The sequence below is a fragment of the Eptatretus burgeri genome, chromosome 7 (genome assembly GCF_056783735.1).
Source record: "Eptatretus burgeri isolate ZD-2024b chromosome 7, Ebu_testis_v1, whole genome shotgun sequence".
NCBI classification, from domain to species: Eukaryota; Metazoa; Chordata; class Myxini; order Myxiniformes; family Myxinidae; genus Eptatretus; species Eptatretus burgeri.
The window spans coordinates 33868781-33896425 of record NC_140967.1 but is presented as its reverse complement, the minus strand read 5'-3'; the positions used below and the strand labels follow the sequence as shown (position 1 = coordinate 33896425).

Below are 27645 nucleotides of genomic sequence, written 5' to 3'. Positions count from 1 at the left end.
TGTGAGCGATCAGGGTGGGAGGTTTGGGGAAAAAAGGACGAAGAGGAAGGAAAGAGTGGGAGGGGAGACAGAAGATCGGAGACGGGGAGGAAAGGAAGAAGCAGAGATGATGAGAAGTCAGTCGAGTGGTAAAGCCAAGGAAAACGGAGGTGGGCGGAGCAGAAATGTTGGTGGGCGGAGCAGAAATGTTGGTGGGCGGAGCAGCAACGGAGGTGGGCGGAGCAGCAACGGAGGTGGGCGGAGCAGCAACGGAGGTGGGCGGAGCAGCAACGGAGGTGGGCGGAGCAGCAACGGAGGTGGGCGGAGCAGAATCGGAGGTGGGCGGAGCAGAATCGGAGGTGGGCGGAGCAGAATCGGAGGTGGGCGGAGCAGAATCGGCGATGGGCGGAGCGTTTAGCGGTGGGAGGAGTGAGGGTTGAGAGATCCTCACAGGGCTGGACCTGCACGGAGAGGAAGGATAGCAGGGATAAAAAAGACTGAGGAAAGAGACGCAATGGAGGAGGATGAGGTTCGAGTCCTGCAGAGCGTCAGGATAAAGTTAGGTGGGTGGTTGTGGTGATGGTGAAAGTGGTTTGTGAAAGGCATGGGAAGCTTGCTCAAGGCCTGGGACGAAATCCCTGGCAGGAAGGAATGCTTTAAAGAATAAAACTGGCGCTTCCGCTCAGTCTGAGGGAATTCATGGGATTTACTGACGTTCGCACGGACCTGTGTAATTTAACGTGTGTATATGTATGTATATGTATATATCCCTTCCTACTTATTAATGTGCCAGAGGAACTTGAGGTCCTGCAGTGCCACAACCTTGGCTTCCATCGTGCTGTCATTCTCACTTCCGTCTGTTTCATTTTTTTAGAAAACATTTCTCATTGAGATTGCGTTTGATATGTTTTTACATCAATAATGGGTTCGACACTTTGACCTGGTTAATCGATGACGAACCGAGATCCATTTAATTGTCCAGGGGGAACGTGACGGCTTGGACGAGCTTTTCATTTGAACTCGTCGTTTTGGATCCGTTTGTCATTCTAATCCCCCCATGTGTTTCTATCTGTCTTTCAGATTATTTCTTCCACCCCCTCACTCCCCGACTACCGCCGTGCTTTCCTCCTTTTGTTTACATGCATTTGCCTTGCTACCCGCAAACTAACGATCTTTATTATCTGCGATTTGTGTTTCCGTCTTTAAACTCGAAACGGTTGTGTCTGGTTATTCGTTTTAACGTTTAGATAAACACGTGACCATTTAACAATTGCTTTCCTTAACAAAGTGTGTCTTGAGTGCCTCCCTGTCTGACTGCTGGAACGTCTGCCTGCCTGGGCATGTGGGACAGTCTGCCTGCATGGACATGTGGGACAGTCTGCCTGCATGGACATGTGGGACAGTCTGCCTGCATGGACATGTGGGACAGTCTGCCTGCATGGACACGTGGGACAGTCTGCCTGCATGGGCACGTGGGACAGTCTGCCTGCATGGACACGTGGGACAATCTGCCTGCATGGACACGTGGGACAGTCTGCCTGCATGGGCACGTGGGACAGTCTGCCTGCATGGGCACGTGGGACAGTCTGCCTGCATGGACACGTGGGACAGTCTGCCTGCATGGACACGTGGGACAGTCTGCCTGCCTGGGCACATGGGACAGTCTGCCTGCCTGGGTGTGTGGGACAGTCTGTCTGCCTGGGCACGAAGGGGAACCTGCCTACCTGGGTGTGTGGGACAGTCTGCCTGCATGGGCACGTGGGACAGTCTGCCTGCATGGGCACGTGGGACAGTCTGCCTGCATGGACACGTGGGACAGTCTGCCTGCATGGACACGTGGGACAGTCTGCCTGCCTGGGTGTGTGGGACAGTCTGCCTGCATGGACACGTGGGACAGTCTGCCTGCCTGGGTGTGTGGGACAGTCTGCCTGCCTGGGCGTGTGGGACAGTCTGCCTGCCTGGGCGTGTGGGACAGTCTGCCTGCCTGGGCATGTGGGACAGTCTGCCTGCCTGGGCATGTGGGACAGTCTGCCTGCCTGGGCACGTGGGACAGTCTGCCTGCCTGGGCACGTGGGACAGTCTGCCTGCCTGGGTGTGTGGGACAGTCTGTCTGCCTGGGCACGAGGGGGAACCTGCCTACCTGAACACGAGGGGCACCTGCCTGCCTGGGTGTGTGGGACAGTCTGCCTGCCTGGGCGCGTGGGACAGTCTGCCTGCCTGGGTATGTGGGACAGTCTGCCTGCTTGGTCATGAGGGGGAACCTGCCTACCTGAGTGCGAGGGGGCACCTGCCTGCCTGGGTATGTGGGACAGTCTGCCTGCCTGGGTGTGTGGGACAGTCTGCCTACCTGGGCACATGGGACAGTCTGCCTGCCTGGGTGCATTAGAGAGTCTGCCTGCCTGGGTGGCACATGGGGGTCCCTCCTGCCTCGGCGGCAAGTGGGGATCCCTCCTGCCTGGGCGGCACGTGGTGGTCCCTTGCCTGCCTGGGTGTCGCTTGGTGGCATCTGTCTGCCTGGCGTGAGGGGCACCTACCGGCCTGGGTGTGAGGGGCACCTGCCTGCCTGAGCGCGAGGGGGAACCTGCCTGCCTGGGCGCGAGGGGGCACCTACCTGCCTGGGCACGAGGGGGAACCTGCCTACGTGGGGGCACCTGCCTGGCTGGGCACGTGGGGGCACCTGCCTGGCTGGGCGCATGGGGGCGCCTGCCTGGCTGGGCACGTGGGGGCGCCTGCCTGGCTGGGCACGTGGGGGCGCCTGCCTGGCTGGGCGCGTGGGGGCACCTGCCTGGCTGGGCACGTGGGGGCGCCTGCCTGGCTGGGCACGTGGGGGCGCCTGCCTGCCTGGGCACGTGGGGGCGCCTGCCTGGCTGGGCACGTGGGGGCGCCTGCCTGGCTGGGCACGTGGGGGTGCCTGCCTGGCTGGGTACGTGGGGGCGCATGCCTGGCTGGGTACGTGGGGGCGCCTGCCTGGCTGGGCGCGTGGGGGTGCTTGCCTGGCTGAGCGCGTGAGGGCACCTGCCTGCCTGGGCGCGCCATAGAGCTCGCCTGCCTTTTCTATCAGTGCCTGTCTGGTTTGAAATGTTAATTGTTTGTGGTGAGTTGAAGCTGATAAATATACAGATTTTTTTTTCATATACATATTTTGTCTTTCTGTGCTAACTACATGTCCTCAGATGTTAGTGCATCCTCTGAATATTAGCATCCTCCCTTTCTCTGCTTCTATTTTATTCAAATATGTTTGCTGACAAAATTCAATGAGCATCGCTGAATTGTCCTCATGTTGAACACAAACGTGTGTGTGGAAAAAAAAAAAAAAGCATGATAAAAGACTGCTTGGCATGATGGTATGTGATGCACGCATCTGCACATCTTTGCTCATCCAAAACCAAGCTCTTCTTTGCAATGAAAGCCTTCACAAATTGTGATTTTATGTTTTCTTCACAAAACTGGAGCTTGTTTGGGAAGTAGTGAACTCTGTGCTGCCATGTGGGCATTCTGCCAGGCTCCAGCTGTGGAAACCGGGCAATGTTGGACGTGCACAATTGGTGACAAGTGCATATTTATGTTTTTTTGTGGCTGGTGTTTAATTCGCTCCACTTTTTCTTCTTGATTAAGTAAGAGAATGGGTAGTTTATGTTCATGTATGGATTTTGTACAGTTCACAACCAGAAGATGCACGTGAGTCAGCTATGAGTCTATTTTCCACATCTGGGGTTGCGCTCAGTACAGTATGGGAGCTCAGAACGGTTGACAATAATGAAAATCAGACTTCGGAGACCTTTCGTTCTTTGAGTAGCCTTTCCCCAGCTTACAGGAAAAAAAAAAAAAAAACAAAGAAGTGCAAAACCTTGCAGCACGTGGCCCCATTGCAGAAGTGCCGTCCTAACCGTCCACCTTGCTGTGATTTCCTTTGCCTCCTCTCGCTGCAGCCCCAGTCAGAATGTTTGTGCAAACCCTTCCGATTTACCACCGTGCAGGTTCACTGCGGAGGCGTTCTGCTATCCTTGCTCTGCCATTCCTTCTGAAAACAGGACATCCTGCATGCATTCGGCAGCTCTTATGCAACAACAGCAATATATTCCTCTCGGCAGTTGCTGCATTTCCCCTACTATGTCGTCAAGCAATTTCTTGATTTTTTTTTTATTTTTTTTTTTCCTCGATTAGCTTCCATTACAATTGAGCGCCGCCTGAGTGCAAACTAGCTGTAACGTGACTGGTCTGGAAGCTGATTTCTTGTGTTTGGCTTGTCATGACATAAGTCTGAGAGACTCTGGACAGTGCAAGCTAGCCATTTGAAAGTAGATTTTACACTTGCCTCGTGACTACTGGACGAAGAAGGAAAACGACCACTGTTGTAGCGTTTGTTACCTTCAACAAGCTCGCCTTGTCGGGACTTTTACGCACAAATTAAACGGTTCTCCAAAGAAGCTCAATTTAAGTGTTTGATTCCTGGGAGATGATTTCTTCGGGTTAATTCTTCTTCTGCAATGGGATTGTATTTTCCATGAGTTGAGTGTATGTTCTTGTAAAAACAAGAGCTTGTCTTTACCAAGTCATAGTGGATCAATGTCTCGGTTCTTGCCATGACAGGCCGCTTGCTCATTGTTCAGACCATGCTTCATTGTCATGTATCCTGTTCCCCCCAGTATAATTTTTATGAATCCCATAGCTTTGAGATGTGTGCCACCAAGCAGTGATTGAGCTTAGCCCGGTATCAGGTAATCGTAGACTCTTTTTTTTTTTTTTTACCTGGTATTTTTTGTTTGTTTGTTTGTTTGTTCATCAAAGGTGATGGATATGTTTTTAAAGAAGGATTCCCATGTCGATGAGTTTTCCCAGCTAATTAGGCAGCATGTTATTCATATAGCCTTGATGTTGCATCCACAATGGTGGTTTAATGCTAGAGAGAGCTTGACCATGCCACAAGTGTGCCTCGTTGCATTCTGATGCTATCACGGATGCTGGCTGCTAAAGTTTCCAAAGTGTACGACCTCTACTTCTGAGATAGCCATATGGAACTACACCGAGAATGTTGCCTTTTAAATCACACTCAGCTTGATGCTAGACCGTCAAACAACAGGCAAAATGTTGACTCGTCTTTAATTAAGGTTTACAAATGCAACCATTGACAATCAATGTCCAACTGCTGGTGATTGTGTTTCATATTCTGGTGTTCTGCCTGAAGGCAGGTTCAGTTTGGCAAGGGTTATCCTGGGTGGTTTGCCGTTGCCTTCCCAGCAGTAGTTAGGGCAGGAATTTGTAATTTGTGCATGACATCGGCGAGAGCTCACTTCCTCTTCGTGAGGGACACCATGGGATCCTTAACGTCCACCAACTAATTCCGGCAGATGTTTTGACGTCCACCAACGAATTGAAGTAATTCTAGGGATGCCAGTTTAACGTCCATCCGAGGGACGGCACACACGCAGACGAATCGCCCTGCATGTGAAACACTGGGATGACAGTTTTAGTTGGGCCAAGATTCAAACCCGAGCTCGACGGCTTTGAGGCGAGTGCGCATACCTATCGGCCATCCTGTCAGCCTTGGTGATGACACTAACCTTTGTTTGGTCATGCAGTCCACTGCGTTTATTTTGCTCACCTTTGCGATTATTTGTTTGCTCTAAGGTTTCTGACATTGTGAGCAGTTTGATGACTCACCCTGTTGACTATGCTGCAACTTGCCCAATTGTCAGTGTGACGAGCAGAGGTTTATTTTAATCTCCCTGACTTTTCAGTTGAAATGTATAATTTTTATTGCTTTTAAAGATGTGAACGATGAAGTTTGCATGTTTTATGCGATGGTTTGATGTGCTTGCTTGCATGCTTCGAAGAGCAAATCGTGTGCGGGGCCTGCACTGAAGAAGTGGCAGAGATTTTCTTGTTCGTCTCGTTCGCACAAGTGGTGTCGCAGTAAATGTGTCGCAAAGCTAATTTGGCCCAAGAGATTTCAGGCAATGCCTTTTGAGTGAATTTGGGTCACTTGTGATTAAGCTAATGTCCTGTAGTGGGAATAAAATAGCGATTAACAATCGATGGGAATCCCAAGTAGGTCATGAATATTCACATTTTCAAAAAACAAAACAAAACAAAACCCAATTCTGTGATTTTTTTTAGATTTGGAAACGAGGATGGTGGTTCCTCTTGGAGGCAACCCAGGAATGCATTGTAGAAACCTGGACACCACATATTCCAAATCCTTTCCATGAGCAGAGGATCAATACGACAACGAAGTTGATTAATCTATTTCTATGAACACTGCGGGTATCCATGTTTCTCGTTGTTTGTCATGGTGTGGCAGTGTAAAGTGTAAGCCAATATGATGTGAACTTTGGAGTACTTGACTTGAACCAGGCCAATGTTTTCTTCCCTCACGTGACTGTCTTATGAATGTATTGCAGTAAATTGTGCTTTGTACACTCCCTTTTTGGGGCAACCACTGCCTTCAGCAACATCTATCTTTAGAAGCCATGTGTTTTTGGCAAATGCAACATAAGTGCATGGAACAAGCATTTAGTGTTAAAAGTGGCTCGTTTTGATTTGGCATTTGTCTTCGGCCATTGTCTTTGTTGGCATAAACAGCTGTTTCTTGGCGAGGGTTATACCGGGTGGTTTGCCATTGCCTTCACAGCAGTGAAGTAACAGCAAGAATTTGGAATTTGTTTCAGGGTGCCGGCGATAGCTCACCTACTCTTGGCGAAGGGCACCAAGAGATCTTTCACGTCCACTAACGAATGCTGGCAGAGGGATGCACAGTTTAACGTCCATCCGAGGGATGGCACACACATTGATGAATCACCCTGCCTGTCAAACACTGGGATGACAGTTTATAGTTGCATCGGGATTCAAACCTCGGTTAGACAGCCTGGAGGCGAGTGTGTGTATATCTCGGCCATCCTGCTGGCGTAGTATTAACATTTAATAAAATAAGGACATTTGCAGAATAGAAATGCTGCAATTGCTTCTTTTCTAAATGCCCCTCTCTCTATTGATAAAAGCAAATGTCTAATCGACAGGTGTAGAGCAGTTAAATAAAATTTTAAGTGCATTTTCTGTTTGAACTATGGACACAACTTGTGTTTAAGTGGACCCACTTTTGGGAGATGTTAAAACATCGGTGTTGAATGCAACCCGGCTGATTATGTGGATGGTCATCAGTTCAATCAGTCAGTTAATCCGTTTCATTGCTGTGATATGTTGGATGGGGAGACAAGTGTGCCATTAGTACATTTATGGTTGTTTGGATTTTTGTTTGTCTCAGTGTTGTATCGAATCGTAGCACCGGCTGATGTAATTTTTCACATTCTCTCGCTCTCATTCTCTCTTTTTTTTTTTGTATTCCCACATGGCAACATTGGTTTATGTAAATGTGATTTGCAAGGACGTTTAACCTTAATTTTCAGAGTTGAAATGCTTTAGCTCTCTGCGATTTGTGGTCCATGGTGTGAAATAAGCATTGCAATGGAAACGGCCAGGATGCTTTTGTGTTTGGTGACTGGACAGCGTGGCGGATGCCTGATGCTCGCTCGGCAGGAAACCCCATGAGTTGTGTCGGCTGGAGAGCAAATGTTGAACCATTTATTTTTACTTTGGCTCGTAGTGACTGGAGTGAACATGCCTTCCTTTTCTAAACAACCCTCGGTGCAACCTTTCTGCCCAGGGTTCTTGTCCTTGTGGTACTCTCATAGAATCAAAATCTCATAGAATGATTGGTTCTTTGTTTTGATAAGTTTTGTACTCTTACCCGTGACCCATGGGGTGAGATGCGAGCTTGCTGCCGCTGTTTTCCAGTACTCTGCACCACTAGCAGGTCTCAAAGAATCGTGGGCGGGTGAGCATGGCAGCATGTGGGCAGCTCGCGATGAATTTTGCTTGTCGCAATGGCAATTTCAACCCCCGCTGTACGCACCTCCCGCTCACAGGAGAAGCCAAGAATCTTCAACCGCACCCAAGCACCCACCGCCTACGTGACTGCTTCTGCACCGTAAACCTTGACCAAGAAGAGGTTTTTCGCACACAGGTCGTGGAGAAGTGTTTGTGGTGAGTCTCCAAGTAAATCATGGAAAATTCTCATTGCACGTTTTCTATTAACTTGTGAAGCAGGAAATTATTCTTTTTGACAGTTAACACCACCCTCCTCCTCCCTTCCCCCCCCCCCCACTCCTATTTCCTTAACTTTCTCCCACTATCCTCATTAGAAAAGACTTCCTTTTTATTGTGTTATCACGAAGTTTTGTCACTTGTAAAGTCAATGCAATGTGGAGTACTATTAAGAAAGGCCGAACAATTGATTCTTAGCTCAATCCTTTCATACCCTTATGCGTGTGCTGGATGTGACCTAATGCGGGGAGAAGACCGATGTGCACGTGCACCAAAAACCTGTACAGCAATTTACTTGTGTCCCCTTGACATGATCCCTGGTTTATACAAGTGCCCTCTGGTATGCTCGTACAACTGGGACGGAAAGGTGGAGGTGTCAACCATTGTGTGTTTTGTGTGTGTTTGGGGTGACTGTTTTCTTTCCGTTCAGCCTTTTCCTCTTTCCCTGTTTTGAATTTGGACCCGCTACCGTATTTTTTTTTTGTTTTTTCTTCTCCTCTCTCCATTCATGAAAATTCACCATTTTGCTTTGTAGTTATTGAGTTTCATTCTGGACCATAAAAATTGTTTCTTGTACCATGTTTCTTAGATCATGCACGTCTTTCAATAGCTAAGCCAAAATAGGTAAAGACTGGAAAGGTAATGGCAAACCACCCAGCATAAACAAGCCAAGCAGATGCTTCGGCAGCACCAACACTATAAAAAGTGTGGCATGTAATATATACGAGGTCCGTCTAAAAAGTAAGGAGACTGACTTCACAGAAATTTTATTCCAAAAAATATATTGAAATCACAGCTTGTTCCCTTCAAAATAGTTTCCTTCCAGTCTCCCACACTTGTCCATCCTCTTCTTCCACGCTTCAATTCACCCCCGGAAGGCTTCTTCTGGAATCCTCCTGAGCTCCGTCGTCATGGCCCTTCTGATGGCCTCCACATCAGGAAATCAGGTCCCCTTGATCACCCCCTTGAGCTGGGGGAAGAGGAAAAAATCACAATGGGCCAAGTCTGGCAAATATGGGGGTTGTTCCAGAGTTGGCACGTCCCTCTCCGCCAGAAACTGTCGGACGCTCAGGGGCGTTGTCATGGTGGAGCACCCAGGCGCTGTTCTCCCACAGATCCCTCTTGTCCCGGACCGATCTCATGAGGTGCCGGAGGATCTCCTTGTACACGTATTGATTCACTGTTTGACCCTGTGGTAGAAACTCAAAGTGGACGATGCCCTTGATGTCACAAAACGCGATGAGCATCACCTTGACCTTTGACTTCGACATCCTTGCTTTCTTTGGTCTTGGTGATGCCGGACTTTTCCACTGATGACTCTGCCGTTTGGTCTCGGGATCGTATTCGAATATCCATGATTGATTGCCAGTGATGACTCTCCCGAGCAGGTCTGGATGGTCCTTGAGGCGCTCGATAATGTCTTGACAGACAGTGACTCTTTGCTGTTTCTGCTCTTCGGACAACAGCTTGGGGATGATTTATACCTTACGCACACCATCTTTGCGCACACCTTACGCATTTCGAGATTTTCAGTGATGATGCTCCAGACAGTGTCCTTGTTGATGGAAAGTTCCTCAGCATTCATCCGCACTGTGAGTCGACAATCTGCACGCACCATCTGCTTCACACGCTTGTCCGCCGTTCTGCTCGTTGAAGGTCTTCCAGACCGTGGATCGTCTTCAACCTCCTCCCGTCCCTCTTTGAACCTCTTGTGCCATTCAAATGCATGTGAACGTGACATTGTTTCTTCCCCGTAGACTTGCTGCAGTATTGAGAAGGATTCAGGTGTTTTGCCAAGCTTGGCAAGAAACTTCTGATTGGCTCTCTGCTCATGACTCTTAGCACAACTCAGACTCGACAACGTGTAAAGCGTGACCTGTAAAAAAATCACAGTGAGCGCAGTCAACCTTCACCAATCATATATATTGCTGGAATGTTGCCAAAGACTGTGACGCAACCCATTCATTCAAGTTGTGTAAGTGGAGCACACTGCAGGCTCAGTCCCATTACTTTTTAGACAGACCTCATATATATATATATATATATATATATATATATATATATATATATATATATATATATATATATATATATATATATATATATATATATACATACATAAGCCTGGTGTTGGCGCAGTGGTTAGGGCAGCGGCTTGGGATCCAAAAGGTCCTGAGTTCAAGCCCCGTTGGGCCACTGAATTAATACACCAGGGGGTTGACTCAGCCTGTCATCCTTCCGAGGTCGGCGAAATGAGTACCAGTGTACTGGGCCGGTGTATACCCCGGTTAAAATAGGTGTACCATATCCCTGTGTCGTAAGAGGTGACCAGGGTTGCGTCAGGAAGGGCATCCGGCGTAAAACATGTGCCAAATCACTATGCGGATCATACAGATGATCCGCTGTGGCGACCCCTTACGGGAGCAGCCGAAAGAAGAAGAAGATATATATATATATATATATATATATATATATATATATATATATATATATATATATGCACACACACACACACACATATACAGGATACACAGTTCCTATATATAGTCTACCCCCTCTTCCAAAATTTTCACCTTTTGTTGCCTTATAGCCTGGAAGTTGAATTGCATTAAATCAGACTTTTTTCCATCTTTATTTACACATCGTAACCCACAACTTCCAAGTGAAAAACAAATTATACAAATTTCAGAAAATTGATTAAAAACAGAAAACTGAAATGTCTTGGTTGGATAAGTGTCTTACCCCCACCAACCCCGAGTTAATACTTGGTGGAAGCACTTTTGCAGCAATTACAGCTGTGAGTCTATTGGGATATGTCTCCACCAACTTTACACACCTTGATTGGGCAATAGTTGCCCATTCTTCTGTACAAAACTGTTCAAGCTCAGTCAAGTTGCGTGGGGAGCATTGATGGACAGCGATCTTCCATCATGCCACCGATTTTCGATTGGATTTAGGTCGGGGCTCTGACTGGGCCACTCAATGACATTTATCTTTTTGTTCCTTCGCCACTCCACTGCAGCTTTGGCTGTGTGCTTCGGGTCGTTGTCATGCTGAAAGGTGAACTTCCGTCCCAATTATGGAATCTTAAACATCCACCAATTCTAATACCGGCAGATGGGATTCCCATTTAATCTCTATTCCAGGGATGGGACATACATTGATAAATCATCCTTCCTGTGAATCATCGAGATAACAGTTTAAAGCTGGGTTGGGATTAAAACTCATGCCAGATAGCTTCGAGGCGAGTGTGCATACCTCTAGAGTCTAGACTCTAGACCATCCTGCCAGCCCATCTAGGTACTGTCGTGGCCAAAAATATTGGCACCCTTGCACTTTTTTTCAAATAATGCACCATTTCTTCCAGAAAATTGTTGAAATTAAAAAATATTTTGGTGTATGTATATATATATATATATATATATATATATATATATATATATATATATATATGTATATATATATATATATATATATATATATATATATATATATATTTGGTTTGCAGTGGAGCAAAACAAAAAAAGCTGAAAAAATTCCTAAATCTCAGCTTCTTCCACACACAAATCCTAAAATGGCATGGACTATTGGCACCTTTTAGAAGTTGTTAGAAACGATTAGATTTTAAGTAGGTGATTCTCCTTTACTTTGGAATTGAACTCACCTGTGGTGAGTTGCAGGTGCCTGTAATATAAAAATCACTCATTCAACCAGTTTGAATGGAGAAAAGGAGTCATTCTGCTGTTTTGTGTCACTGTGTGTACCACAATGAGCATGGAGAAAAGAGAGAAAACCAGATAATTTTTTGAGGAAGTCAGACAAGATTGTAGCCAAGCATGGACAATCTCAAGGTTACAAGTCCATCTCCAGAGACCTTTATTTTCCGTGTCCACCATATGCAATGTTATCAGGAAGTTTAAGGCCAATGGCACTGTAGCCAACCTCCCTGAATGTGTCCATAAGAGAAAACTTGATTGAAGATTGCAGCGAAGGATTGTTCGAATGGTGGAGAAAGCACCTCGATCAACTGCCAAACAGATTCAAGCTGGCGTTCCGACACAAGATACGACAGTTTCAACTCGCACCATCCGTTGCCAACTCTGAAATGGTAGGAGACCCAGGAGGACCCCACTGCTGAGAGAGAGACAAAAGAATGCCTGACCAAAACACACCTGAGCCAGCCAAAATCATGGGAGAATATCCTGTGGACAGATGAGACCAAATTAGAGTTTTTTTTGCTGAAGCACATCATCTCTGTTTACAGAAAACAAAATGAAGCCTTCAATGAAAAGAACACCTTCCCCACAGTCAAACATGGAGGAGGTTCAGTGATGTTTTTGGTTGCTGTGCTGCCTCTGGGACTGGGTGCCTTGAATGTGTGCATGGATGGCATCATGAAATCAGGAGATTACCAAGGCATTTTGGAGCACAATGTTCAACCCAGTGTCGTAAAGCTGGGTCTCCATCGAAGGTCATTGGTCTTGCAGCAGGCCAACGACCCCAAACACTTAAAAAAGCACCCAGGAATGTATCAAGACAAACCGCTGGACCATTCTGAAGTGGCCAGCAATGAGTCCAGATCTAAATCCCATTGAACACCTCTGGGGATATCTGAAAACAGCAGTTGGGAGAAGGCACCTTTCAAATCTGTGAGAACTGGAGCAGTTTGCACAAGAAGAGTGGGGAAAACTGCCAGTAGAGAGGTGTAGGAAGCTCATTCATGGCTATAGGAATAGCTTGACTGCAGTTATTTTGTCTAAAGGCCGTGCTACCAAATATTCAGTCAAGGGTGTCAATAATTTTGTCACTGTCATTTCTTTTTATTTTCTAATTAAAAAGGATATGTTAAGTTCTGAATCAAAATCAAAGGTTCTGTAATATTAACAGTTAAATCAAGAATTGTGGAGACCAAATACTTTTGTTAATTTCAACTTATTTTTGGAGAAAATTGTGTTATTTTAAAAAAGTGCAAGGGTGCCAATATTTTTGGCCATGACTGTATCTATCAAATTCAAACTTTGACCTATCTACTGTTTTTGCTGCCACGACCTTTCTATGGAGACCATTCCCTATGTTAACTTCTCCGTTGTTTATAAGGTGTTGCTAACTGGACCACAAAATCATGAGTTCACATTGGATTCAACAACATTTTGAAGAACTTTGTCAAACGTCTTTGCAACATGATTGAAAATTTTTGTAAATGAATCGATTTTGCCTTCATTTGTGGAGAATTTTTTTTCAGCTTTTATTGTTCTCTCTCATAATGTCCTTGATTGAGGATGGTCTTAACTTTTAACTTTCAAACATTGCATGAAGTCATATTAATGACTGATCTGCCAATGTGTCTGAATATCGCCAATATTTCTGCTATAGCTTTGAAACCACATGCCACGTAGCAGCTTCACCAACTTACTGTGCATCATGCTAAGTTTAACTATGCACAAACTAATGATAGGTGTCAATGTTATCACTTTGGCCCAACATATACACTAACACAATGGAGTCTCATTGATATCAAACTCATTAAGACCAGAAGAAGTTGTTCTTTTTGTCAGGATTTTGTTATAAGCAGCTGTTTTATATGGGAACAAACTGTTTTTGGACTTAGAAAATTTTATTTTAAAAGAGAATTTGTTTTCAAACAGAGATTGATATCACGATATCAAAGAGAGAGTGATATCACGAGACTCCGCTGCATGTACGATCTTCAAAAATAACAAATCACATGAATCGAGACATTTTAACATCGATCTGAATCTTAGATGTACTAAGGCATTCTACAACCAAAGGAAATGTAATCTAATACATTATCAGTGTGCAATCTTGAAGATTTATTACACAACATTTTCCTTCACTTTTGTAGAAACTGGACTGATCAAAGTTGCATGCTTCATCCACTTGACATCAAATTCAGTGTGTGAAAACTCTGAGCATGTGGCATGTGAAATTTGTTATGACAAGAACTCTTTTCTTGATTACATGAATAAAAGTTTGCTTTCTGGTAATGTAATGCAGCAACAATTCAAGTTTTACTCTAACTTCACTATCATGAGGCAACACGTGGATCTCAAGACTGTTAACAGTAGTTTCTTTTTTCAGTATTTCAAAGACTGTACTGATATCAACCGCAAATTCGGACTCGTTCAACCAAACTGGGTGGCGTAATGATTAGAGCATCCGCTATAAGTCTGGGAGTTTGACAGTTTGAACCGGACCCTGACCAAGTCGAACGAAAGACTTCAAAAAATGGTACGTGCTCCTTCCTTGCTTGATGCTAAGCATTTAAAAAAGAGAGAGCACAGTCCAACAGCCATACGTTGGCAACCATTGTGCAGGCTTGATGGGCCTCATGGCCTCCACCTGTGTTGAATTTCCTTCTCTGGGCACTCGTTATTAACAACTGTTTATTCTCAGGGAACTAAACGTTGTCTTCAAAGATTTGGAAATCTTCTTCATGATTATGACTGTCATTCATTCTCTCTGGGTATCTGATGTGTTCAAAACTTGTCCAATAAATGGTGTAACATGCATTTTTCCTTCTCCATCAACTTTGGTGACAGTCTCCTACTTTCACTTCCTGTGGAGGGCTGTCTGCATCGCTGATGTCATCATTATCATCGCTCTGTTCCATCTCTTGATGCTCATGTGCCAGGGCCGTTTGTGGAACGATGCTGCGCTCTTTTATAACGGTAGAAGGATCAAAGGATGTGCAGTATTAACAGCAATGGCAGTGATACCAGGCTCCAATGGACGAACAAAATGCAGCTTGCAGAAATCTCTGAAACTGCTTAGCATTTCTTCCGGCATTGTTTATAGTTTTCTGTGAGGTTTTGGATTTGTTCTGTTGTTACATATATTGCACGTGTCTTTGCACAGCCGACATTAGCAAATATCTTTGCACTTGAGACGACTTCCTTTTTTTCTCAGAACTGAGAGCCACCAAACACGCTTCACTGTGCAACCAACAGCATCCACTGCTCCCTTTCCGTGTGCCGTTTCAAAATATGACCAGTCCATACTGACACCATCATCTTGCTCATAAAACAGCATATTTGCAAAGCAATATCTGTTCTTCAGCTGACTGCCTACTCCATCTGACCAGTAGTCATGAATGGAAAACGTTTCTTCACGTCGCCAACGAGAACGTTGTTGAATGCAACGACTGAATCCTTGGTATGTGATAGTTCATCTGAGACCCTAATGCAGCACAAGGATTTTATTTCATCCTCATGTTGATTAGTATACCGTCACATTCAGACTTACTGTCAGTTGTTATATTTCCATGTGTTGCCTGAAGAGGTTGTATACATGTCTTGCCAGTGATACCAATTGCTGCTCAAGGTCATCAAGGGCTGAAGCCACTTCTGTATTGTTCTGCTTGTTTGACTACTTTTCCATCAACATAAGATGACCAGTAATACACTATATTTATCGCTCATGTGAAAAGTTAAAAGCAGGATCAAGCAATTGGTTCACTCTGTCTGTCTGTCTTTTTCTGTCTGTCCATCTACAAACGTCAGTTTATGATCGACTGCCTTTGTTATTTTTGCAGTTCATGTAAAATCGATCTTTAACTGCATTTTGTCACATAAGCATTACAATTTGATTATTGCTTTTTGTTTTTCATTGAAGCTATATCATTGGCCTTTGATTTAGTTTTGTTGGAGCTTGTTGCCCGCAAAAACTGTTGATTTCACCTGACCCAGACTTGGACCCACATCCAATCTCGCTATAATCTTCTGTCTTGTTCAGATAAGGGATCGAGTTAACATGTTTTCATTTGTGAGTCATTTATTTATGTGGTCACATAAAGCCATATTTTGAAGTGTTTTTTTGCCAGCTGCCCCAACCCAGCCTGTGAATTTAACAGATTCATTGATGTCATTTTTCTTTTTTTGGTTTCAAATGCGAAAGGTGTCTGCTTGTAATCCGGCTCGGTTCTAACTTCGATGTATCTATTAGATATAGGTTTTGACCATTATCTCAATGATGGCCCTTTTTAAGACTTTATTACTGAGTGGTCAGATTCACTCATCCATGAGGCTTTAAACAGGACATAAGAATGAAATTCTAATTTGAATTAATTGATGTGCAAAATTTCTTCGCTCCCATGTCCTGTCCTGTTGTCATGATGCGACAGCATACACCTTGCCCTCGCTCTGTATGGGGTTTATCTGCACAGTTTCGCAACGACATGGTTCCTTTTTTTTTCTTCAAATACCAAAATTTCATTTTACACGGGGGGTGGTTTGATATTGCACAGGTCATGTTGGTGGTCTGGAAGGCCTGCGAACCAACTATAAGTCTGTGTGCCACTCAGGGAATAAGTCATGTGACCAACACTCATGGCTCAGTTCACGCTAACGTCTATGTAAACACTAGTGCGGGCCCGTAGGTGCGTGCCAGTATGTGCAGCTTCTTTCCTTCGCTCTTGTAAACGACGACTGGATTGGGGAATTTTTTCAATTAGATTGGACCAACTATATCATAAATGGCCATAACTTGGGAAACACCTGGGAAACATACTCAGGTCGATTTGTGACGTCATATCAAACGAAGAAGAAGAAGAATTGTGACGCCCCCTCTCTCTCTCGCCCCCACCCCTCTCTCTCCCCTAGTATCGCCCCTCCTCTCTCCCCCTCCTCTCTCGCCCCCACTCTCACCCCCCCTCTCTCGCCCCCCCTCTCTTGAATTGTGACGCCCCTCTCTCTCACCCCCCTCTCACCCCTCCTCTCTCCCTCCCCTCTCTTACCCCCTCCTCTCACCCTCCTCTCTCCCCCTCCTTCCCACCTCCTCTTTCCCACCTCCTCTTTCCCACCTCCTCTTTCCCCCCTCCTCTCTCGCCCCTCCTCTCTCGCCCCTCCTCTCTCGCCCCTCCTCTCTCGCCCCTCCTCTCTCGCCCCTCCTCTCTCGCCCCTCCTCTCGCCCCTCCTCTCTCGCCCCTCCTCTCTCGCCCCTCCTCTCTCGCCCCTCCTCTCTCGCCCCCACTCTCTCGCCCCCTCTCTCGCCCCCCTCTCTCGCCCCCCACTCTCTCGCCCCCACTCTCTCGCCCCACTCTCTCGCCCCCACTCTCTCGCCCCCACTCTCTCGCCCCCACTCTCTCGCCCCCACTCTCTCGCCCCCACTCTCTCGCCCCACTCTCTCGCCCCCACTCTCTCGCCCCCACTCTCTCGCCCCCACTCTCTCGCCCCCACTCTCTCGCCCCACTCTCTCGCCCCCACTCTCTCGCCCCCACTCTCTCGCCCCCACTCTCTCGCCCCACTCTCTCGCCCCCACTCTCTCGCCCCACTCTCTCGCCCCCACTCTCTCGCCCCACTCTCTCGCCCCCACTCTCTCGCCCCACTCTCTCCCCCCACTCTCTCCCCCCACTCTCTTCCCCCACTCTCTCGCCCCCACTCTCTCGCCCCCACTCTCTCGCCCCACTCTCTCGCCCCCACTCTCTCGCCCCCACTCTCTCGCCCCCACTCTCTCGCCCCCACTCTCTCGCCCCACTGTCTCGCCCCCACTGTCTCGCCCCACTGTCTCGCCCCCACTGTCTCGCCCCACTGTCTCGCCCCCACTCTCTCGCCCCCACTCTCTCGCCCCTCCTCTCTCCCCTCTCTTGAATTGTGATGCCCCTCTCTCACCCCCTCTCTCACCCCCTCTCTCACCCCCTCTCTCACCCCCTCTCTCACCCCATCTCTCACCCCCCTCTCACCCCCCTCTCACCCCCCTCTCACCCCCCTCTCACCCCCCTCTCACCCCCTCTCACCCCCCTCTCACCCCCTCTCACCCCCTCTCACCCCCTCTCACCCCCCTCTCACCCCCTCTCACCCCCTCTCACCCCCTCTCACCCCCTCTCACCCCCCTCTCACCCCCTCTCACCCCCTCTCACCCCCCTCTCACCCCCTCTCACCCCCTCTCACCCCCCACCTCACCCCCCACCTCACCCCCCACCTCACCCCCCACCTCACCCCCCTCTCACCCCCTCTCACCCCCCTCTCACCCCCCTCTCTCCCTCCCCTCTCTACCCCCCTCTCTCCCTCCCCTCTCTCTCCCCTCTCTCCCTCCCCTCTCTCCCTCCCCTCTCTCCCTCCCCTCTCTCAAACCCCTCTCTTGCCCCAAAAACAGCTTTCAAACCTTGGGAAACACTTGGGAAACAGCTGTAACAGATGAAGAACGATATCAAACCTTGAAAAGGCACATACTCAGGTCCCCAGCGTCGATTGTGACGTCATACCAAACGAAGAAGAAGAAGAATTGTGACGTCAATCGTGCAAAAAAAAATTAATTGTGACGTCATTCGTGATGTCATAGCACCGTGTCCTGTCATTGGTTGACAGAGGTTATTGGTCATTATTGGTTGACAGACAATATATAGGTGTTATTGGTTGACAGACATTGGTCATTGCATCACGTTATTCTTTTTATTACTGCCAATTATTGTGCTTTTATTATTATTATTAATATGCTGTTATCATTATTCTGAGATATCTTTCGGAAAAAATGGCATGATATGGTGGAACGACACTTCAGCTGCGATATATATATATATATATATATATATATATATATATATATATATATATATATATATATATATATATATATATACACCTTTCCAACACTGAAAAAAGCAATAAAATGGCCGTAACTTGGGAACCGCTCGTCCGATTAATATCAAACCTTGAAAAGGCACATCCGCGGGTCCCGGCAATATTCCTGGCAAGTTTCAATCAGATCGGACCGGCGGTTGTCGAGAAACGGCGGTCGCAGACACACACACACACACACACACACACACACACACACACCGCAGACAGATACACACACACACACACACACACACACACACACATTGCTGGAATTATAGATTCATGTAAAGTGAGAATGATGTGTAAATGTGAGATTGATGATCTCTGTCAAGTGTATTGATACGTAAACATGTTGAGGTAATATAATTTAATCAAGCTGTGTGACTTATAATGCACATTTGGATTAAAAAAAGTGTCTTTTTATTTGTCTTTATTGGTGAAATGTGAGATTTGATTGGTGTTGATATTCGTTTCAGGAGGGGTCTGGAACGTAAACCCCCCTTTTTGCATTTAATTAATACTTTACTCTGCACGGATTTGCTGTGCACTGATATTTCTGAGAATGCACTCCCACCCTCCATGCCAAGCAAGGGCAAGGTGTACTTTCCTTTGTGCTTTCAACCACCCTTCACTCGACCCTGTCCCGAATGTCCGTTCATGTCTGGAGCCCCCCACATCTTCTTCCCTGACCTCCCTGCAATACTGTGTCCCCCTCCTCCGCCCCCAGCATCGGCCATTCTCCCATCTTGCTGCCATGCCCCCCCCGCCCCCACCCCCTTCTGCCACAATGACTGCCCTTCCTGTCCTGCCACTCTGACCCCTGTTGGAAGATGTCTAAGAAAAGATTCATGCTCATCTACAACCACCTACAATGTCCATCCCCTGCTGCATGACCAGTTACTAATTATTGGTGACCTGAATGCCCCATTTTGGCTGGACTGCATTGGATTTGTGGAAATGGTGATTGGATTCAACTGAGGCACAAGAAATGACAAATATGTCCATGTGACAATTCCCTCCGCTCTGGTTTCCATCTTTATCTTGGGTTCCTACTTTCAACGGATGAATAGTTATCACTTCATATTGATTTCTGACACAACCGAACCTATAAATAACTGGACAACAAGCTGGCTTGTGATACTTCCATATTCAAGTCTTTCCATGTTTATGGTCGGGTTTAAGCACTGGTTAATACCAATCATCAGTTGGCACTGACTGAATTTCATCTGCACATCACCTTTATTCACTCAGACTGACTACAAATTCTTAGAGAAAATCCACTTCTACACAACCCACCTTGTGTTATTTAAAAGCAGAACAGGGGCTTGAAATTCAAGACCCTAAGATCTTAAGCCAACCACCTTTAACCATTAAGCCAATACCAGGCTACAAATCACTAACGTGGATCACTAATGTGTGGACCCTTGTTCGGGATGTAGAAGTGAACAGAATTGGTTTAATATCTCTGTCCACAATTTCCGTAGAGCACTTTATGAATTCAGAAGATGTCGAAGAATCTTGGGCTGTTGTTCACAAATTTGGTATACTTTTGGCTGTTTCTGAATCTTTGGCTCCAATACTTTGTATAGAGGTCTGTGGCTGCTTGCTGAGATGCTCACAATTCTGGACCAGAGAGGTGAAAACGATGCTTAGCAGAATTGACGCACAGGTTATTTCAGGAGGAATGCTGAGGAGGCATCCAAGACTTGTATGAGGGACCTGCGAATGAAGTTGAAAACTGAGTTTGACATGGCATTCTGCTATTGGTTTGCTGTGTGATCAGACGTACAACATGTGAGCTGACTACGTATATTGTAGGATGGATGTTCTTTTTGTCAAAGTAGACGGCTCCACTTGCCAGGACTTGAAAGAGATGCTCTCATGCTTAAAAGAACCTTGTGGGTTTGCACTCCATTTCTTAGGCCTAGGTCACATTTGCCACGGTGGCCGTGGGGTCTCCAAAATCTACGGCCACTAGCAATTATACGGCGGCCGCAGTATTTCCATGGTCACACAATGTAGCAGTCACATATGTTTTTATTTTTCGGGGAGCCGCACGGCGTATTGAGGCCTAAGTCACATTTGCCACGGCGGCCGTGGGGTTTCCAAAATCTACGGCCATTAGCAATTATACGGCGGCCGCAGTATTTCCATGGTCACACAATGTAGCAGTCACATATGTTTTTATTTTTCGGGGAGCTGCACGGCGTATTTATAAATTGTGGAAACCGAAAACGTGGGGTTGCCGTACGGTCTTTGATTTGATGTCGCACGGTGACCTTAGGGCGTTCCTGCGGCAGCCATATAATTTTGAAGGCAGACGCAAGGTGTCCGCAAGGTGCCCGCAAGGCGACCGCAGGGTTCGCCGGCCTGACAGACGGTAACGAATGGGTTAATTTTTGTTTGTTTTTTTTACCAGTTTTTTTTTTTCGGCTTGTCTAATTGCTACGGCAAACGTAGAAATGAAAAAAGTTATAACTCCGCGTTATAATTCCACGGCGACCTTACGGATTGTAAAATATAGCCATACAGTGTAGGGCCACCCTGAGGCCACCTCAGAAACTCTGCGGCCGCCGCACGTTTCTGTCAATTCAGAGGGCGTACGGCCGCCGTATCCTCGCCGTAGAGCAAATGTGACTTGGGCCTTACCAGCAGCTTACAATCCAGAATTGGAGGCTGGTCCTCTGTGACTACTACCATCACTGAAGACCCTGTGGTTAATATAGATTCACTGTTCTTCGAGGAAGTGCAGGTCACTGTGAAGTGTTTATGAAATGAGTGTACTGCTGGCCCAGACTGCATCTCACTTGACCTGTTTAAGTATGCAGAGGCCCCAATATGCAAAGCAATTTAAACGGCTTCTTTGAGTAAGTGTGGTGCACTGGCCATGCCACCATTTGATAAAAAAGAAGGGGTCATTATGCCTTTACAAGAGAAGCACAAACTTCAGCAACTACCACCTGATAACACAACTGTCCATCCTGCGCAACGTGTTTGCTGTGGTCCGAATAAATCCACAGCATTTTGGTTTCACTGCCAGAAGAACTATAATAGATGCTGTCCTGATTTTTATAGCTTATCTGGAATTGGAATGCCAGATAAGCTATTGTCATCATATGTCTGTCCGTCTGTTCATCTGTCCATCCATCTGTCTCCTATTTCGACTTCTCCTGCCAAACTGCTGGGCTGATCCGGCTGGAATTTGGCAGCAACGTTTCGCTCCTGACTGGTAACGGGGATTGCAAAGCTCGTTCCAGTCATGTGACTTTAAGTAGGTCAAAATGGCGGACTGAGTAAATTCCTTCAAAAATCTTCTTCTCAAGACCCACCAGTCAGAATGCTACCAAATTAGGGTTCCAACATTATGCCTGGGTAGGAATATTAAATTGCAGAGGTCATGCCGATCACGTGACCGGAAGTGTGTCAAAATGGCCAACAGTCAATCTCATAAAATTCTTTAAAATCTGCTTCTCTAAACCCACCAGTCAGAATGCTACCAAATTTGGGTTACAACATTAGGACAGAGTCCTCATGTTAAATTGCAGAGGTCATGCCGATCACATGACCGGAATTGTCAAAATGGTAGCCTCAGTAAATTTTGGGAAAATTGCATAAATTCCTTCAAAAATCTTCTCCAGACCCTCCAGTCAGAATGCTACCAAATTTGGGTTACAACATTAGCCCAGGGCCCAGAGAAGCTACAGCTCCAGTGGTCCTATTTTTGATTTCCTCTCCAAACACCATTCTGAGTTCAAACTATCCTTGGATATCATGTGCAACCAAGAGGCACTGGAAGGCTTGACAGGTGTCAGTACCCCCAACAATCTGATTTTCTTATTTAGGGATCTGCACACAGACATGGCAGTACTTGTGTGGGTGAGACTGAAAACGTCCCTTCTGTTCATGATCACATCCAGTACCATACAGGATTGTGTCCTCGCTCTGACGCTGTCTTGCATGGTTATCAATGTGGTCATTAATCAGTGTTTTCAATCATTTGGGCATACCTCTCGATGACTTGGTGTTTCTGGACTTTGTCTCTGTGGTGTAGCCTGCGGGTCTGCGGGGCAGGGCATGATGGTGGGGGGAGTTACGCCCGCGCTCCCACTGGTGCAACAAAGCCGGGCTCGACTGTTCCTCCGCTCGTGTCTGCCTTCTAAGCACCCCTACCACAACACCACAGTCTCTGCAAATGATTTTGATCTCTTCAATGATGACCTGCTAAAGTTGGCAGTGACCTTGGAGCCTTTTGAAAAAGCAGCCTGCATGATGTGCCTTTGACCTCCATAGATCAAAACAAATCTTCAAAATGCTGCCTCTGAACATCCACCAGAATCAGTTTCTTTGCGGTGATATGGTTGAATGGTGCATAGGTCCATTTACCTTGGATCTACCACCCACACCTCGGGTTAGTGTGGATGCAATGTCTGAATGCACATTGAGAAGGCAAGTTGCATTATGAACTGATTACACATGGTTTTGAGGCAGTGTCGCCTATCTTGACCACACAATAGTGTATTTGCATAGATTGCAATGATATTGGTGATCCTCTGTGGTTCAGAAATGTGAATGCTCCTGAAGAGAGACTCCGATACTCTCCAAGTATTTCATATGCGGTGCCATACCAGGGGATATTGGGCACACTCTGGTTAAATCATCTTAGGAACACTGTCTTTGCCCAGACTGCCTTAGCTTATGTACACTGATATTGCATGGAGTTCTTTCTTTAGGCACATCTGTCGGATGGACAAATGGTCCCCAGTTTTGTGGGCTGTCAAACTTTGGGTCCAGACGAGCAACAGCACAAGACTTAATCGCTTCATGTGGGTGCATCAGTTTGGATATGATTCGAACCTCGCATTCCACGTTGTCTGGGTTATTACTGATCGTAATTGGTGCTCAAGTCTAGTAGTCGTTGTGGTAGACTATTATTGCAATTTGTTTATCGTATTTCTTATTACTATGCTTAGCTTTGATGCTAATGGGGATATGGCTTTCTCAGCATTGTTGTTGCTGCATGCATGTGTACCATGGAAGCACAAAATATGTAGCCTGATTGTGGTCGAAAATGATTCTGCAATGGTGTTACCTTAAGTTGAAAAAAAGAAATCTTCCTTTTGTAGTTTGTTTGTAATTTGTAATTATTAATGCTTTTGTTTTGTTTGTTGATAGTTTGGAAAAGTTTGCTCTTGTCAAGGGAAGTTTATATTTGAAAGGTTCTATAATAGGCACCCAGTTAGTTGGTGATTAAAATAAAACACTTTAAAGATCAAAAACAAATGTGTACGAGTACAAATCAAGGCCAGCTATTTCTTGGATCATTTAAAATAGGAATTGTAGTTTTATGTCATTCAAAATGTCTTGGACTGTTTCTTTTTTTTTTTTTTTACAGTCCATTCTTTGGTGAAGACTATTATTGTGAAATCCCAAGAAGTTTCCGGTTTCTTTCCTTTTACCTCTACGATCGTGTTCTGCGAAGAGACACCGTCATTGGTATTCGATAATAGGAGGAATCTTTTGGAAAATATACTTATGTGCAGTGGGGTTCAAAAGTATGAGTGCAGTAGGAAATTTATTAATTGAGACGTGACAACAAAATCAATCATTGTCGCATGAAGCACTTTTAAAGGATTTCCATGAACCCTTAAGGATATAACATCACCTGTTATAAAAGGAAAAATCAAATCTGCCTTTATGTAGAATCAATAATCATTGTGACCCCCTTTTGCCTTGAGAACTGCTTCAACCCCATTTTGGATTGATGAATTAGTTTGTGGATTATGGTTGAGTCAATCTTTTTCCAAATGGTGTTGTAATGCATGCCAGAGCATAGTCAGACTGCTCACATGAATTTTATCTTTCTCTCAAATGTATTCATCCTTCATGTATTCTGTTAAGACAAAGTGTCAGTCAATAATAATTCAAATACACTGGAGTGGCACTCGGTAGAGCGCATACCTCCGCCAGGCTGAACAGTTTATGTTTTGTTATCACACTGATAGGCCGGATCTGGATCCAGCCCGAGACCAAAATCTAATCTACTTCTTGTTGTCACCTACCCAACGCATCCACCAAGTTTTGTAATAACCCATCCATAACTTTTTGAAATATCATGCTACATGTCGTTTTTGGCCCTATCACTCAATGGTGAAGAATCACTTTAAAATTCTCGTATCTGCATCTTCACCAAAATCGAATCAATTAGTCCTCGTCACATACCCAACCAATTCACCAAATTTCATCCAAATTCGTCCATAACCTTTTGATATATCGTGCTCTATATTGGTTTTGGCTCTATCTCTCAATGGTTAAGAATCACTTTAAAATTCCCGTATGCAGATCTGGATCTTCATCAAAATCGAATCGGTTTGTCATTGTCACACACTTGACCTGTCTACCAAGTTTCATCCAAATCCAAATCCTTGTATATAATAACCTTTTGAGATATCCCATTCACACAAATAGACAGACTGACAGACAAACAGAGGTGAAAACATAACCTCCGTCCACCTTCGGTGGTTGAAGTAATTAATGAACATGGATAAATATCTTCAATATTATGATAAATTCATGTTTTGAAATCGTGATTTGCAAAAGCTTGGCATTGATTTAAGTGGACTCCTACTTTTGCAATTAGAGTTTCATGCTTTCATAATTTGACCTTTTTTGTACTTGATGGATTTTTATGACTTGCCCTGACTCAAAATTCAGTTCCTCTTGTTTTCTTGAAGTCTGAATGACAAACTCATGTTCAAGAACATGTTTTTTTTAATTTATTTCTTGCCTCAAATTCTACAATTTATATTCACAAATTATTCATTCAAAAAGTTTGATTATTGATTATTGGTGTAAGATTTGCTCTATCGTCTTGTCATGGTAAAGCAGTGGTTTCATTTTTGACTTTATGTATGATACACTTGCTTTCCGAATCGTGAAGATGATCTGTTGTCTTGGTGAATGCCTGAATGCTTAGGTAAAGTGGCCATTGACCGTGAGAAGCTCTCGATGTACAATGGCAAAGACACGTGGTTTGCAGTGCAGCAGGTGGATGACAATTCGGAGGTGCAGGTATGAAGTGTATGGCACCTCTACAGGATGCAAATATAAGTGAAACGTATTTTGCTTCGGCAAGAAGTCGATTAATGTCACATAGTTTACATATTTAAGGTTTGAAAATTAATGACACAGGAGTCATTTTTAATTTTTTTAATAAATAGCTTGTATGGTTTCGTTTGTTGTCGAGATTTCCCACTTGTATGCTTATTTAATACAAAACGTTTGTTCATCAGGAAAACTGAATCAATGTTTTAACACCCAATGTTGATGCCTGAAGCTATTTTCTTCCGATAAATAAGTTGAGGATCATATGCAATGGGGATAGCAGGTTGGGGATACTAAGAAATGTCCTGGTTGAAGTTCGTTTTTCATTTCCTCCAGGGTAAAGTTCATTTGGATATCACAGTGAAAGAAGTCATCTCAGACGGAGGAAATATTATCCACCAGCTTCTTGTGAGGTACGTTTCATAATTCACATTATGCTGATTCTGATAAATTAACAAGTGTAGTTTTGTCATGTTATAAGGAGCAGTCGTTTTTCGGAATTATATTTGAATGGAAGGCACTTTGGTGGACAATCCTGTTTTTAGCTCGCCTGTTCGAAGAACAGAGAGCTATAGCGATACCCCCTGCGTGAGCGTGAGCGTGAAAATGTAAAAGTTTTTGGTGCGTTATTTTTTCCTTTCTAATGCTTTTGTCTACCACACTTTTTTTATAGGCCCGATATATATATATATATATATATATATATATATATATATATATATATATATATATATATATATATATATATGTATATATATATATATATATATATATATATATATATATATATATATATATATATATATATATATATGTATATATATATATATATATGTATATATATATATATATATATATATATATATATATATATATATATATATATATATATATATATATATGTATATATATATATATATATATGTATATGTATATGTATATATATATATATATATGTATATATATATGTATATATATATATATATATATATGTATATATATGTGTATATATGTATGTACATATATATATATATATATGTATATATATATATATATATATGTATATATATATATATATATATGTATATATATATCGTGGCGTATTATGTGATACCGGTCGTCCGTCTGTCTGTCTGTCTGTCTGTCTGTCTGTCCGTCCGTTCCTGTCCGCACTCTAACTCCCAAAGTTTTCAACTTTCACAGTTCATATTTGGTACATAGGTACAGACTGTGGAGACGGTGCGTCTTGACATATGTTCGTCATCTAAAGTAGTTGCCATGGCAACCAGAATGCTGTTTTCCATCCGTTCCTGTCCGCACTCTACCTCCCAAAGTTTTAAACTTTCACATTTCATATTTGGTACATAGGTACAGACTGTGGAGACGGTGCATCTTGACATATGTTCGTCATCTAAAGTGGTTGCCATGGCAACCAGGATGCTGTTTTCCATCTGTTCCTGTCCACACTCTACCTCCCAAAGTTTTCAACTTTCACATTTCATATTTGGTACATAGGTACAGACTGTGGAGATGGTGCATGTTGACATATGTTCGTCATCTAAAGTGGTTGCCATGGCAACCAGGATGCTGTTTTCCATCCCTTCCTGTCCGCACTCTAACTCCCAAGGTTTTCAACTTTCACGTTTCATATTTGGTACATAGGTACAGACTGTGGAGACAGTGTGTCAGAACATATGTTCGTCATCTAAAGTGGTTGCCATGGCAACCAGGATGCTGTTTTTCATGTAGTAGCACAATTCTGTATATACCTTCTTGTTCGGGCGTATATTGTGCTCACTTGTGCTCTTGTTACTGATTACAATATACAAATACATAGATTGCTTTAAAATTATTTGGATCAGACTTCACTGCAATGCTTTATAAAAAAATA

At 44.7% G+C, this 27645-nt stretch overlaps 1 protein-coding gene across 2 annotated transcripts in view; it reads left to right on the top strand.

The window, feature by feature from the left end:
- The first annotated feature begins 384 nt into the window (after positions 1 to 384).
- The window catches only part of RASA3 (RAS p21 protein activator 3), a 161426-nt gene continuing 134165 nt past the window's right edge, over positions 385 to 27645 (top strand). The window contains exons 1-5 of one of the 2 annotated variants that reach the window (XM_085888004.1): positions 385 to 542; positions 7902 to 8019; positions 24046 to 24146; positions 25627 to 25721; positions 26091 to 26167. In XM_085888004.1, coding sequence (XP_085744130.1) covers positions 494 to 542; positions 7902 to 8019; positions 24046 to 24146; positions 25627 to 25721; positions 26091 to 26167 — 440 coding nt within the window. In that variant the 5' untranslated portion in view covers positions 385 to 493. Of the gene's footprint in view, positions 543 to 7901; positions 8020 to 24045; positions 24147 to 25626; positions 25722 to 26090; positions 26168 to 27645 lie in introns of those variants that run through there. The other variant, XM_085888005.1, reaches the window with a different exon arrangement.